Genomic DNA, 13,342 nt, shown 5'->3' on the forward strand with positions numbered 1-13,342 from the left:
AACCTTATTCCATTATTAAATCCTTTACACCACATGAGGCTGCCAACACACAAACAACAATTTCTGACATAGGCCTAAACATATTTATAATTTTCAAAAAGGAAAGAGAAACATTCTTGTCCTGTCCGTCTGCAGCAAAAATAAAAACAAAAATAATCTAAAAGAAAGCTTGGTGTATGTAGGTCACCTGCAAAATCCAAGGAAAGATTACTTGTATTTTTCCATTCTGTAATTTGGTGTTAATGAGTTTTGGGCATCAAGTGCACTGCAAAGACACCATTTTACCTGGTATTATTCTATAGAAAAATTAAGATTAGCACACTAGAAGAAGAGGGCTCTTGTTTATGGATTTTGCGTGAAAATGAAAATTTTGAAGTGACATATGATTATTGTCATATTATTTGAGAGTAGTATAAGTAGTGACTGTATCACAAGTAAAACAAATAAGAGGGCATCATTTTGAATTCGTGATGAGGATTTGCAGTTTTTGCATTTCAAAGAAGGGTAGAAGTGCACATCTTTAATTTAACACGTTTTAATGATCGAGGTCTGTCGCTATCCACCATGATCACAGAAGGCAATATTAAACAGAACATCTGACTGATATAAACTGCGGCCAGTTTATATCAGTCAGATGTTCATGTTTATGTGATAATTAACAGAAATGTTCTACCCAAAGTGTAACATCATTAAACTGTGCATACAGACGATGGCTTGTCCTCGGACCGGGACAACCAAATGTGTAATCTCCTCCTGAACTCATTTACCCCTTCTGCCTTCAGCAGCTTATTAAGGGGATCTTATAGTTTCTTGCGACAATTTTGCACCTCCAATACAAGGACATTGGTTGCTTGTTGCTGGTATGATGGAACCGTACCACTACTCATCATTATCAGAAGACTATGGCATAGTATGGCATGACACATTTTTAACTGTTCGTAATAAAAATATATGTTTGACTATATTGTGTGTGTGTGTGTTAGTCCTGCTGTGACACACCGGAAAGCCGTTCCTACGGTGGCCGACAGGGGAAAACGCACTGCAACTTAATGAAACACACACAAATAGACAAAATAATTTGACAACACATGCGCAGCATTTAGCAAACGCGCTGCAAATACACATATGCGCTGCAAATACAGAAACGATGCAAAAAGAAAAGCACACAACCCAAAAAACAAAAACGATGCAAAAGAAAAACACACAATTCTAAACCCGAAAAGTTGATTACCAGCTGCAACAAACAAATGGCAGGTTTTCCTTGACCTCAAGTGCGAACCGTAACAACATCAGTGGGCATGTTAAATACTACAGGTTGGAAAGAAAGCAAGGAGAATTCAAGTGACACATGTCAGAAAAATAGAGAGTGCAGCGGTACTTAGTCCATGCTTGTTTTTTGGGATAAAAACAAATATCTGTAATAAAAAAAGCAATCATGCAGTCCGACATTTTGCTACTACTGTTTACTTCCTCCATTGATTACACAGCCTTGATTAAAATGGTTCCGCTCAAAACTGGTGGAAATGTGGATTAATTCGCAAGCTAGCACCAATGTTCCCTCTCATTTGTGCTCCCATCTCTGTGCATTAATGGAGTGATGTCATACAACTCAAGATCATTTTAATAATTTTAATTTTCTTGGTGTTAAAATGGAAACAAATTGAACATCTTCCCCACCTTTTGCGCCTCCCTGGTGTGACATTTTTATCAATTCATGTCCTTCTGGGTTTGTTTGTCTTTTCATTGGCCTTCTGAATGCACCATTTAGCATCAACCAAAGACTTGTTTATTCTGCTTTTATTAAGCTCTGTATAACTTATTTATTCTATTTTAAATCCTCTTTTGCCGCTCACTATAGTTGGATCGCAACACGGCTGTTATAGCATCATTGTGAAATACATTAAGAAAAAAGAAAAAACTGTTACAATGTACGATTACTTAAAGGTGCACTATGAGTTCCTCCATGGTCAATCACCGACAAGATGGTTGGGGGAGGGGTGCTTTTAAAGCAACAGCCTTAATTTCAGTGAAAAAGACGCACTAACCCCCACCCCTCCCCCAACCATCTTGTCGGTGATTGGCTGGAGTGGTTTGTTGTATTTTGGTGCACAGCCTGTGCCCCTAGTGTTTGTTTGACGTTTACGACCCCTGTGTTGTCTCCCGAGACCGGGCTTTTTCCCAGTGTATTCAGGGGGCAGCAGCTAGCGGATCAAAGGAGAGATGCCTACGATTTGAGACAAAAATGAAATCGCGCCGAAACCACGCAGGAACTCATAGTGCACTTTTAATGCAAAATGCTATCCACTCACCTCCTGCCCCCTTTTCTAGTGCCCTACTGGGCCATCACCCTTTCACTGCGGCACACTTTCACTGCGGCACACTATACGGCTGGCTAACACACAAGAACTGTGGAGTGTGTGCCACCCCACATTAAATCAAACACATCCGGCCGTGTCGTCACACTCTGTAGCCCTTTGGCTAGTTAAAGTCTAAAGAGGAAGAAATGATCACGGAATACAAAAACTGGAAAAAAGGAAATAGTTTCACTAACAAAACTAAGCTAATGCTTCATGTTCATTGTGATGGATTTTCTAGCATGACTAATTCTGCCTGTGGAATTTGTTTGTTAATGCTTTACAAATACGATTATCTGCAAATGACTTTCTGTGCAGGCAGGATTACAAGCCCTATTATCTTGGACTGCCGACATAAGCAGGGATAATGTAGAGAGCAGAGCGGCAGCCTACATAGATGGTTGGCACAATCTAAGAAGCAAACATATCAGTATTCTTCTTTAATCTTTGTCCTACAAGGTAATTTGTGCATTGTGAAAACAATCAAAGCATCGTTGGCAGTGTGTTTATGCTAGTCTTCACAGAACTTAGGGTTGTGTTTATTATTGTGCGAGTGCATTCATTTATTACTGTTTCAGTAGTTCATAGTGTTATTTATAGCCTCTTATACCTTTAGAGACCTTTTTGGCTGGCGGTTGCTGTGTGTGTGTGCTTCTGTCTGTGTGTGGCTGCAGAGAAATGTCCTATGCCTTCAGGGACCAGTGGGATGTACTGAGATACACACACACACACACACACACACACACACACAGAGGACAAGACAATCTTGATCATGTTTTCTTGTCGTAAGGAAACCCAGCACCTCTCCTACACCACACAAACATTCACATGGAAAAACAAGTTATCTTTTCCACCCTTTTTTTCAGAAGCCCCTCTTGTGAAATCCTACTGGTTAGGTGAGTTTGAGGGCAGTTTCATGAATGCTTTATTGCTCTGAGTGCTTGGCTTGGGGCTCAGTCTGGGCTTGAGTCAGGCAGTGAATGAGTCGGGCCTCCACCATCCATGACCCAAGTAGAAAGACACCTGGGTGGAGAGTGAGAAGTGCCTGTGAAATTATTGATGAGCCACATGCCGTATTGTGAGTAAATCTCATCATATGATGCATTATGTATAGAGTATTCTCCACCACCAGCTTTCTGTAGAATGCACTGGAGGTTTGAAGGGTTAAGCAAATAAATGTATTTATGCTCTTCTTTCAGCAAATATATATTTATTTCTGTATCTTGGACTGCCATGTCATGTTATATGACACACGCAGTATGATATGGGAAGCTGGGAAAATGCACAAACTCTTAAATAGATTGTAACATATTGATCACACATCTTCATGTTTCATCTTCTCTGAGAAAACTATTTAATATGGTGCTTAAAATGTAAGTGGGCCCCATGTTACAACAACATAACTCAACAACACACAGCATGTGTGATAAAACATACATAGATAACACATCCATAATCGCAAGTCAATCAGTAGAAATAGTTTTACAATACAAAGTATCTACTAGGAACATGCAGTTGCACATATTTGTTTGAGAAACAAAGTGCCTTGCTGGATGACTTGCAGCAAAAGTTGAGCTTGGTTCAACTTTTTTGCCGGAGCCCCCTGCAATGGCACCCTGAGCAATGCTTCTGTTACTGCAACAATTTGCGCTGTTTGAAAAGAAAAACAAAGTTATTGTGGACTTTTTTCATCTCAGGACAATCAGAAGTTTAATCCACAGGTTCTACAGCTCCTTGAAATGGATGACATCCAGGTTGTTGAGTCCAAACCCCTGCTGGTTGACAGGGAACTGCCAGGCCTGAGAGAGGCTGTGCAGCAGCTTGTTATCAAGGAGCATGATGTGGAGACTCCTCATGGAAGAATTCACTGTACAATGAAGGGGATTCCCAAGGGTGACAAACCAGTCATCCTCACCTTCCATGTCATTGGACTAAACCACAAAACTTGCTGGGACACACTCTTCAACCATGAGGGCATGTCAAAGATCATGCAGCACTTTGCTGTATGTCACGTTGACACTCTCGGGCAGCATGAGGGAGCTAACATCTTTTCCACTGGATATGAGTACCCTTCTACGGACCAACTCTCTGAGAACCTTCCGAAGGTGTTAAAGCAGTTTGGGCTGAAGAGTGTTGTCGGAATGGGCATTGGAGCTGGGGCCTACATTCTAACCAGATTTGCTGTGGACTACCCGAACATAGTGGAGGGGCTGTTGCTCATCATCATCAACCCATATGCTGAGGGATGGATGGACTGGGCTGCACACAAGATCAGCGGCTGGACCAATGCCATGCCTGACATGATCATCACCCACCTCTTTGGAAAGGAGGAGATCCACAACAACCAGGACTTAATTTGAACATTCCGCCACCACATCATGAATGACATGAACCAGTTTAACCTGCATCTCTTTGTCAAGTCCTATGAAAATCTGAGGGATCTGGAAATTGAGAGGCCGATCCCCAGAAGCAGCGTCAGGACCCTCAAGTGCCATTCTCTGTTGGTGGTTGGTGACAGCTCTCCTGCTGTGGGGGCTGTGGTTGAGTGCAACACCAAGCTGGACCCAACAAAGACGACCCTGCTTAAGATGGCTGCCTGCAGAGGCATGCCCCAGGTTGACCAGCCTGACAAACTGACAGAAGCTTTGAAGTACTTCATTCAGGGCATGGGATACATGCCCTCTGCCGGCATGACCCGCCTGGTCCGCTCCAGGACCGCCTCCGGCTCCAGCGTCACCTCCTTTGAGGGCAACTGCGGGAAACCGCTCCCGCTCGCACACAAACAAGGGCAGCCACAGCCACACTGCCGAGAACCAGCGTGGAGGCTCTCACGCGGAGGGCACGGCCAACAGCAACGTAGACCAAGCCGTGCCCAAGTCCACCGAAGTGTCCTGCTAAGTGAACCTTCACTCTCCAGGCACCCAACCCTTTCAAGGTCCCTTCGGGTTGTGCTGCGCTGCTTCTAACTGACACACACATTACTACGCACATACACACTAATGTGGAGAGGGACATTAAGATAGCATTCCTGGAATTGTAAAAATGCACAATGGACATTTGATGCAGCTGTGATGCCCCAATTTGAAAATATGTCTTTTGAGTGGGAGGTCAGGGTCAACTGTATGTTTGTTTAGTCATTCTGAAGGACTCAAACATATTTGAACAGAAAATGCTCCTGAGCTCCTTGGTCAGGTGAATGTTTAGTTAGGGGCAACGCAGCATTTGGGATCACCAAAGCCACGAATGTCAGAGAAACACAGCATGAAAAGTGGGATTTTCGTCCCTGTAAACGCCTGGAAATGCCCGGAAATCCCCCTAATTTTCGGCAGTTATCACGTTCGTCATGTTCGTCTGTGCCACATATTGTCGGAAATGAACCATGACGTATGTGGAGAGCTCCCGCAGAGGTGCTAATGGCTCAGATTAGCATATGAATAGGCGCCTGTCCAGAGAGTGTCTGGCCTGGCTGGAATGTCCTCACTCAGTATTGGATGAAACCACTACTTTTAAACAAGAGAAATCTCTCGTGATTGGTTGGCAGATCTGTCATGGATTAGGCTATTGGTCACCCTGGGCCATTATTATAATATATATATGTATATATATATATATATATATATATATATATATGTATATATATATATATATATATATATGTATATATATATATATATATATATATATATATATATATATATATATATATATATATATATATATATATGTATATATATTAGGGCTGTCAATCGATTAAAAAAAATTAACTAATTAATTGCACAATTTGCTGTAATTAATCGCGATTAATCGCTTTTTTAAATTGAGACTGAAGCTTATAATAATGGATATTTAAATGATAAATCATTTAACTTTGCAAATATGAAGAAACAAACAAACAAGGAAAGGTTCTGCTAAGTTCAGAATGTTTAATATCTTTCAGAACAACAGCAGCAACAATTTGGCTTATTTAGTCCTGCTGAAGGCTGCTGAAACGGCTAGAAACTGTCTGACTTGAGAGCAGATTTTTGTCACCGTCCCCGGCTGCTGTCGCCTGCTCTCGTCTACTTTACAGGCGAGGCGCAGTTCATCTCCAACGAGCCGAGAGTTCAGTCGGCGGCAGGGCAGTCGGGACTCACCCGGAAATGGCGAGCGGAGTGAGGTGACTAGTCTCAAAATCTGACAAAAATCTTCTAAACTGACCTTTGTTGAGCTGAAATGAAGACAGATTCAGCAACTGCACGGCCTATTTCTCGCTTAAAATGTTTTCAGAAACATGTTTCAGTGAACTATCTTAGTACAATATGAGATTGTATTCTGAAAGGCCGCCATGACAGTCTGGCTCTCAATATCCGGAGAAATCAAACCCACGTGACGCGTTCGTCCAATCAGCTGCCGGTTTTCATTACTTGGGCAACAATACAGAGTAGCGCCGCCTGCTGTTATGGAGACGTATTACGTTTCTCAGCCACCACATGGAGTAAACAAACACAGCTGCGTTAATTTCGTTAATTTTTTTTAACGAGTTAAATATTAAAAGATTAACGCAAAAATTAACGTGTTAATTTTGACAGCCCTAATATATATATGTATATATATAAATATATATATATATATATGTATGTATGTATGTATGTATGTATGTATGTATGTATGTATGTGTATATATATATATATATATATATATATATATATATACTACATTCCTGTCACTAACCGATGTGACTGTGAGTCGAGTGCAGATCCTCCTAACGTACAGCAGGCAGTGGACCAAACCACTGTGAGGCAAGGAAGAGGGGACTCAAAATGTTTCTAAACTTTAAAAGCATTTTTGGGGGTTTGTATTGTCTTACTACTTACACTAATATTTTAAGTATATGTCATTATGTTATTTACAATACACAGCATTGGTCCTGACCCCCCCGACCCTCCTGGGATTTACGCCCTTGGACATGAGGGAGGGAAGCACGGTCATTCGAAAATACTACCGTGTTTCTACTGATACACTTAATTATTAAGTTAGCTTAATGTTAAATCGGTGAAGTATCCCTTTAAGTGATCACCAAAGTCATTATGATTCATTGTCTGGGCACCATGAACATCTGCATCAAATTTCAAGGCTATCTATTCAGTACGCAGTTGTTAAGATGCCATCCCTAGAGCCATGCCTCTAGCAAAAACAGGCTGATAATCAGTCACACAGCCATTGTACAGAAACCCCTTGAAATGCTTCTAATATTATACTGTTTTTTTGTCCTTTTCCAAGGGCTTGGTGATTGAACGAATCGGGAGGAGGCCCCTCCTCATCTTTGGGTTCTCTGCCATGGCCGTATTCTTCAGCCTACTCACAGTGTTCCTCAATTTTCAGGCAAGCCACTCTTTCTCTTCCTTACTGACCTCATCACAGACACACTGTAAGTGAAAAGGTGCTCTATGCTGCGGGCCAATTATAGTGTGAACAAATTGCCATCAGGATTCCTACTCTGAGGTTATTATACATCACATCTGCATGCATATGATATGTGTATACAGTACAGGCCAAAAGTTTGGACACACCTTCTCATTCAATGCGTTTCCTTTTTATTTTCATGACTATTTACATTGTAGATTCTCACTGAAGGCATCAAAACTATGAATGAACACATATGGAATTATGTACTTAACAAAAAAGTGTGAAATAACTGAAAACATGTCTTATATTTTAGATTCTTCAAAGTAGCCACCCTTTGCTTTTTTTATTAATAAGGGAACAAATTCCACTAATTAACCCTGGCAAAGCACACCTGTGAAGTGAAAACCATTTCAGGTGACTACCTCATGAAGCTCATTGAGAGAACACCAAGGGTTTGCAGAGCTATCACAAAAAGCAAAGGGTGGCTACTTTGAGGAATCTAAAATATAAGACATGTTTTCAGTTATTTCACACTTTTTTGTTAAGTACATAATTCCACATGTGTTCATTCATAGTTTTGATGCCTTCAGTGAGAATCTACAATGTAAATAGTCATGAAAATAAAGAAACACATTGACTGAGAAGGTGTGTCCCAACTTTTGGCCTGTACTGTATGTATATATATATATATATATATATATATATATATATATAAAATAAATATATACATATAATATCTCACACGTTATCATAACGATGTATTGATTACATTTTTCTGGAATTATTTGGTGATGTTGGCTGCTTAAACATAAGCAAAACAAAATATAGGATGTAGCTGTTAATTATTAATTTCCCTGATATATTTGCTGTGATATTCCTGCTCAGAACTGAGTCATAATTGAGAGGTTTTCTTTGCCCTCATAATGATTATGGTCATTGCAATATCATTTCTCTCTCTTATCCAGGACAGGGTGTCATGGATGCCCTACCTCAGTTACATCTCTATACTGGCTGTGATAGCGTCCTTTTGCTCTGGTCCAGGTAAAACTACTGACATGCATTACTGGCTGTGATTTCTCTGTTTTCTTCTTCTCTTGATTTTTCATTTTTAATTGCACCTAAAAGAGAATGAGTAGTAGTATAGTTTGAAGACCGGAACAAAAGGCAACAATTCAACAAGGTGTGGCAGGACATATATGAAGCCTTGTAAATGTAATGGCTAAGAAATAAGGACTAGGTATGGTGATGAGAGCTGGAAACCAAGTGTGTGTGTGTGTGTGTGTGGGCGGGTGTATGTGTGGGCGGGTGTGCGTGGGCGGATGTGTGTGGGTGGTTGGGTTTGTGTGTCAAACTGTGTGTTGGTTTGTGTGTCAAAAGTGAAAGATATATGTGGATAAGTGGGAATGAATGGTATATGTGGATGAGTGGAATGTGGATAAATGGTATATGTGGATGAGTGGAAGCATGGAGAGTGTATGGTTGGGGGGGGCGTGTATGTAAAAGTATGAGCATGCATGAGTGTGGTTTAAGGGGCCATCCACATGGAAACGTTTTTTTTTGCAAACGCACATGTTTTGCATCGTTTGGGCCGACCGTCCAGACGCATCCTGCAAACGCACTGCCTGAAAACGCACTTTTTTGAAACCTGGTCTCAGGGTGAAAAAATCCGAAAACGGCTCTCGTTTGGCTTCATATGGATCGATGATGTCATCGCCACACCCCTCTTTTACACCCTCTCCCACGGCCGCTGACGCACACAACTGCGGTGAAGCTAAGCGAGCATGTCCCATCTCCTTGGTCAAACCAGCTGACTTCATCTAAATACTGTGTCTCTGCTCCCTGACCCTTCCCTCTGGATTCTACACAAGATATATTGCTAACGTTATGTAGCCAACGTTAAACATCGCTAAAGTAGCTGACCACTCCAGCAGCGAAGTAACGTTAACGTTAGCTGCTATGGCTATCTGTTTATAAAGTGGAAGTAGACAATTTATCAACTAGCTAGCTAATCTGTCTGCTTATAAACTCCTTGAACGGATAATAGTAACTTTTACCACGGCTTATTGTAGAAAGGCTATTAAAAAGACATCATTCATGGATCATTGATGTTTGTTTGACTGCCGATGTTAGAGCTAGCTAACGTTAGCTCGCTACTAGCGCGCTGCAATCCTGCTAAATAAAAAGCAATCCAACAGCACATTATACAATGTAAACAAAGACACGTTTTCTTGCGGCGGCCTTGATAAAATGAGCAGTGGTGAAAGGTATTATAGTCCACGGATGTATTAAGAGAACGTTATAATCTAGCTAGTCATGTTATGATGGGAAGTGGAAGTGACTATGCTCTTCTTCTCCGTTTTTTGTGAATGTCTGTAGCAGAAACAGCGCCGCCTATAGGCCTGGACTATGAAGTAGCGTATTGAGTTATTTACAAGTGGATTCGTTTGGACGCAACTATTCTTGAAACGAATCCAGGGACGACGGGTAAAAAAAAAGATTGTTTTGGTACGTGTGGACGGGGCCTAAGATCCTGTGGAGTAGAGGAATACTGTTACTAGTAGGAGCTGTACTCTGATTGGAGTATTAAATCACACAGTATGCTGCTATATGTATTACGTCTTGATGGAAATAATACAAATAATTATAAAAAAAAGAGAATGAGAAAATACCCTGCAGATTGTTATCAGATGGGTTCACTTTTAAAACTGGCAAAGGGACACAGAGCTGTATTTGCAGTGCTTTGTCAGACTTGAACAGTTGAAATAATCAGCCAAGTGTGTCCGTAATTAGAATCACAGTCGAAGGTGCTGTCATATGTTAGCATATTAAATAGGAGCCGTACAGTATATACTGTATATGGCACTGCACTGCAGATGCACAGGGGACAGTGTGAGTGTGCACAGTTGGTCTCGGTGGGAGGTTGACTTTGAGTTTCAAGGTGAGGCTATTGCTGTCATCACACATATACTTCACTTCTGAGTAATAATGTCTCCAGGGAGTGTTAATCCAATGAAGTGCCTCAGTGTATCAGGATGAGATGAGAACAGTGGAGCGGTAGAAATTGTGGAAAAACTTTTCACAACTATCACATGCAGAATACTAGAGTGAGCGCATTACATTTTCCTAACCGTAGAGGCCGTGTTCTTTAATAAAGACAAGAAGAGAAAGAAGACATAACACGTCAAAACATCCACACAACTGCAAGCTGCACAGCGCTAACACCAGCTTTTAATAATTCGGTGCCTTGCTCAGATGCACTTCTGTGGTAATTGTTAAAGGAAGAGAGATTATTTCTCGTTTATTTCGACCTCACAGCGATGATTTATGGCCTATTGAAACAAATGATGCCCCTCGTTGCTTAGTGATGGTAAATGACTGGGAGGGAAAAAGAAGCAAATTTGCATGAGGGATAACCCCAGTGGTGCTTTGAGCCACAAATCCTCTCAAGTCATTTTACCATGAAAACAGTGGCCCAGATATATAAAAGTTTAATGAAAACACAAAGATTATATCTGGCTGTATGAATTTAATTGGGGTGATTTTTAAATTAAAGGTAGCTTTAAATAGCTACAGTATGTTTGAAAATAGTGCTTAGTTATCAAATAAGACGTTGTATGTCAAAAGTGTATGCTTTATACAAAATATGTAGTACATACTTTGCATTTTCATTTAACTCCCCACCCTGGAGGACTATGACGATCTGTGTGTTTAACTACAAAAAACCTGAGAGATAAAACACTGACAATATTGTGTGAGATTAGTCACGTTGTGATAGAGATCTCTGTAAACAACCAATGACCTGTAACAATGTTTATATAAGGCAATTTCACTTTCCAGTTGCCAGCAAATCCCACATTTCTATAATTGTATTCAGAGAAGACAACGTGAATAATCAATCAGGTTTTGTAACGGTCAATAATATTTAAATCTTGCTTTCAGTTGGTGGGGGGCAGCTACAATATGTGTGCAGCCTGCAATCATTCCAACATTTATTTTATTAACTATCATTATATCTTACTTCCTTCTTGTCTGTCTTTTCTGAGACTTTCCGGCAATCCATAAATCCTTTTATCTAACTTATTTGTAAGCTATGTCATGAATATCTTTCTGCAACACCTGCGCCATCACTCTCTCTTCAACCTCACACTCTCTTTCGCCCTGGCCTCAATGTAAAGTGTAGCTATACCCATTGGGCCCTTTCATTGAGTGTCCTTCTCTGTGAAACACTTGACTGCCCTTACAATTAGCTCCCTGCCGGCACAGCTTCTCCTTTAGGTCTCCAATATAGATGGACATCTTGTTTGCCAGATTGTCTATTGTATGTTGCATCTTTGCTGTCGTCTTCCATCAATTTATGTAACCTACATACTGATTTGACTTCCGGTTGTAGGTGTTCTGTCAGCGTGCTGATTTTCTGAAGTTTGCCGGAGCTGGCCTACCCATCAAAAGCCTGGTTATTGAACAAAGTAAATGGCATTTTCCTCCGGTATTATAAAATGAAGTTAGATTCATGATCTTGATTCTATAGTGGAATTATAAACAGAGCAGGTGTGCTTTGTACAAAAGACATCATAAGGAAATATGAAGTTACTGTATGTATGCTTTTTGATCACGTGCTCTACAGGTTGAACTTTGCCTATACTTTGTGTTGTGGTGGTGTTGTCATACGGTATCAGCAGCTTTAATTAGTGTAGTATCCTCGTGGCTTGGATTGTACTTTGTATTTCACCAAATCTGTGCACTTAATCCATCCTAAACGTCTTGAAAACATGTAAGAGGTACATAATATTTGTTTGCCTGTTGGATATGGCTGTCATGGGCAGTAGTGTAGTTGTCAAACTTTTGCACTGTCAGAAGAATATTCTCAACACCTTCACATCAGTAATGGTACAACAGGGGTGATGGAGTAGGTGGGTGTGTGTTTGCATGGTTTTGTGGCTGCAAAACAGCCAATTAAAAAAAAGGCCGTAACATCTATCTGCATAATTTCTTAGAAAATTGGATAAATGGTTCTGTTTACACAATGCTCAAATGGCTAAATACTGTGTAGATGTATGGGTGAATGCATTTCACACTGTATAGTCTGGTTTGCTGGAGTCAGGTTTGCTGTGAATACATTATTATCCACTGTATATTATGCATTATGACCCATTTCAGATCTGCTATCGTCCAAGGTTCTTTATTTTATCCCGTGGAGCTTCACACTGAGATAATTTAGGTGTTAAATCAAGGGGGTGGGTCTTCATCAGTTTCCCTGGGAGCAGTGTTCTAGAAATGAATGTCAAAAGGACATACAGACAATTTGGCTTCAGTTTAATTTCTTCGCTGTGTCTAAGGTCCAGGTGTACAGGAGGTCTTTCGTCCTGTGACTGTCCACTTTGTCACCTACTGAGATGATTAGGTTTGGCCTGAAAAAAATCAGATGCTAAAAACTGTTTGATTAAAATCTTGATGCTAAAAACTGTAATTTCCTGCAAATTGCTGCTGCCCTCTGCAGCAGTTGGGTCTGCAGCAAAGATTAGGAAGTTGTTTTGGGTTGTGTAAAAGCTTGTTGCTTATTTAAATCAGCCGTAAAAGTGGAAAAATGCACCAGCTTGTGTTT

General features: G+C 40.6%; 1 protein-coding gene and 1 pseudogene across 2 annotated transcripts in view; both read left to right on the forward strand.

Moving 5' to 3' along the window:
• The window catches only part of slc2a9l2 (solute carrier family 2 member 9, like 2), a 96,056-nt gene that overhangs the window by 33,625 nt on the left and 49,089 nt on the right, over nt 1-13,342 (forward strand). For both annotated transcript variants that reach the window (XM_028575242.1, XM_028575243.1), the window contains exons 9-10: nt 7,615-7,716; nt 8,706-8,781. In XM_028575242.1, the coding sequence (XP_028431043.1) occupies nt 7,615-7,716; nt 8,706-8,781 (178 nt within the window). The remainder of the gene's footprint in view (nt 1-7,614; nt 7,717-8,705; nt 8,782-13,342) is intronic.
• LOC114553835 (protein NDRG1-like) lies at nt 3,862-5,652 on the forward strand (annotated as a pseudogene).

The sequence above is a fragment of the Perca flavescens genome, chromosome 4, assembly GCF_004354835.1.
Source record: "Perca flavescens isolate YP-PL-M2 chromosome 4, PFLA_1.0, whole genome shotgun sequence".
NCBI lineage: Eukaryota > Metazoa > Chordata > Actinopteri > Perciformes > Percidae > Perca > Perca flavescens.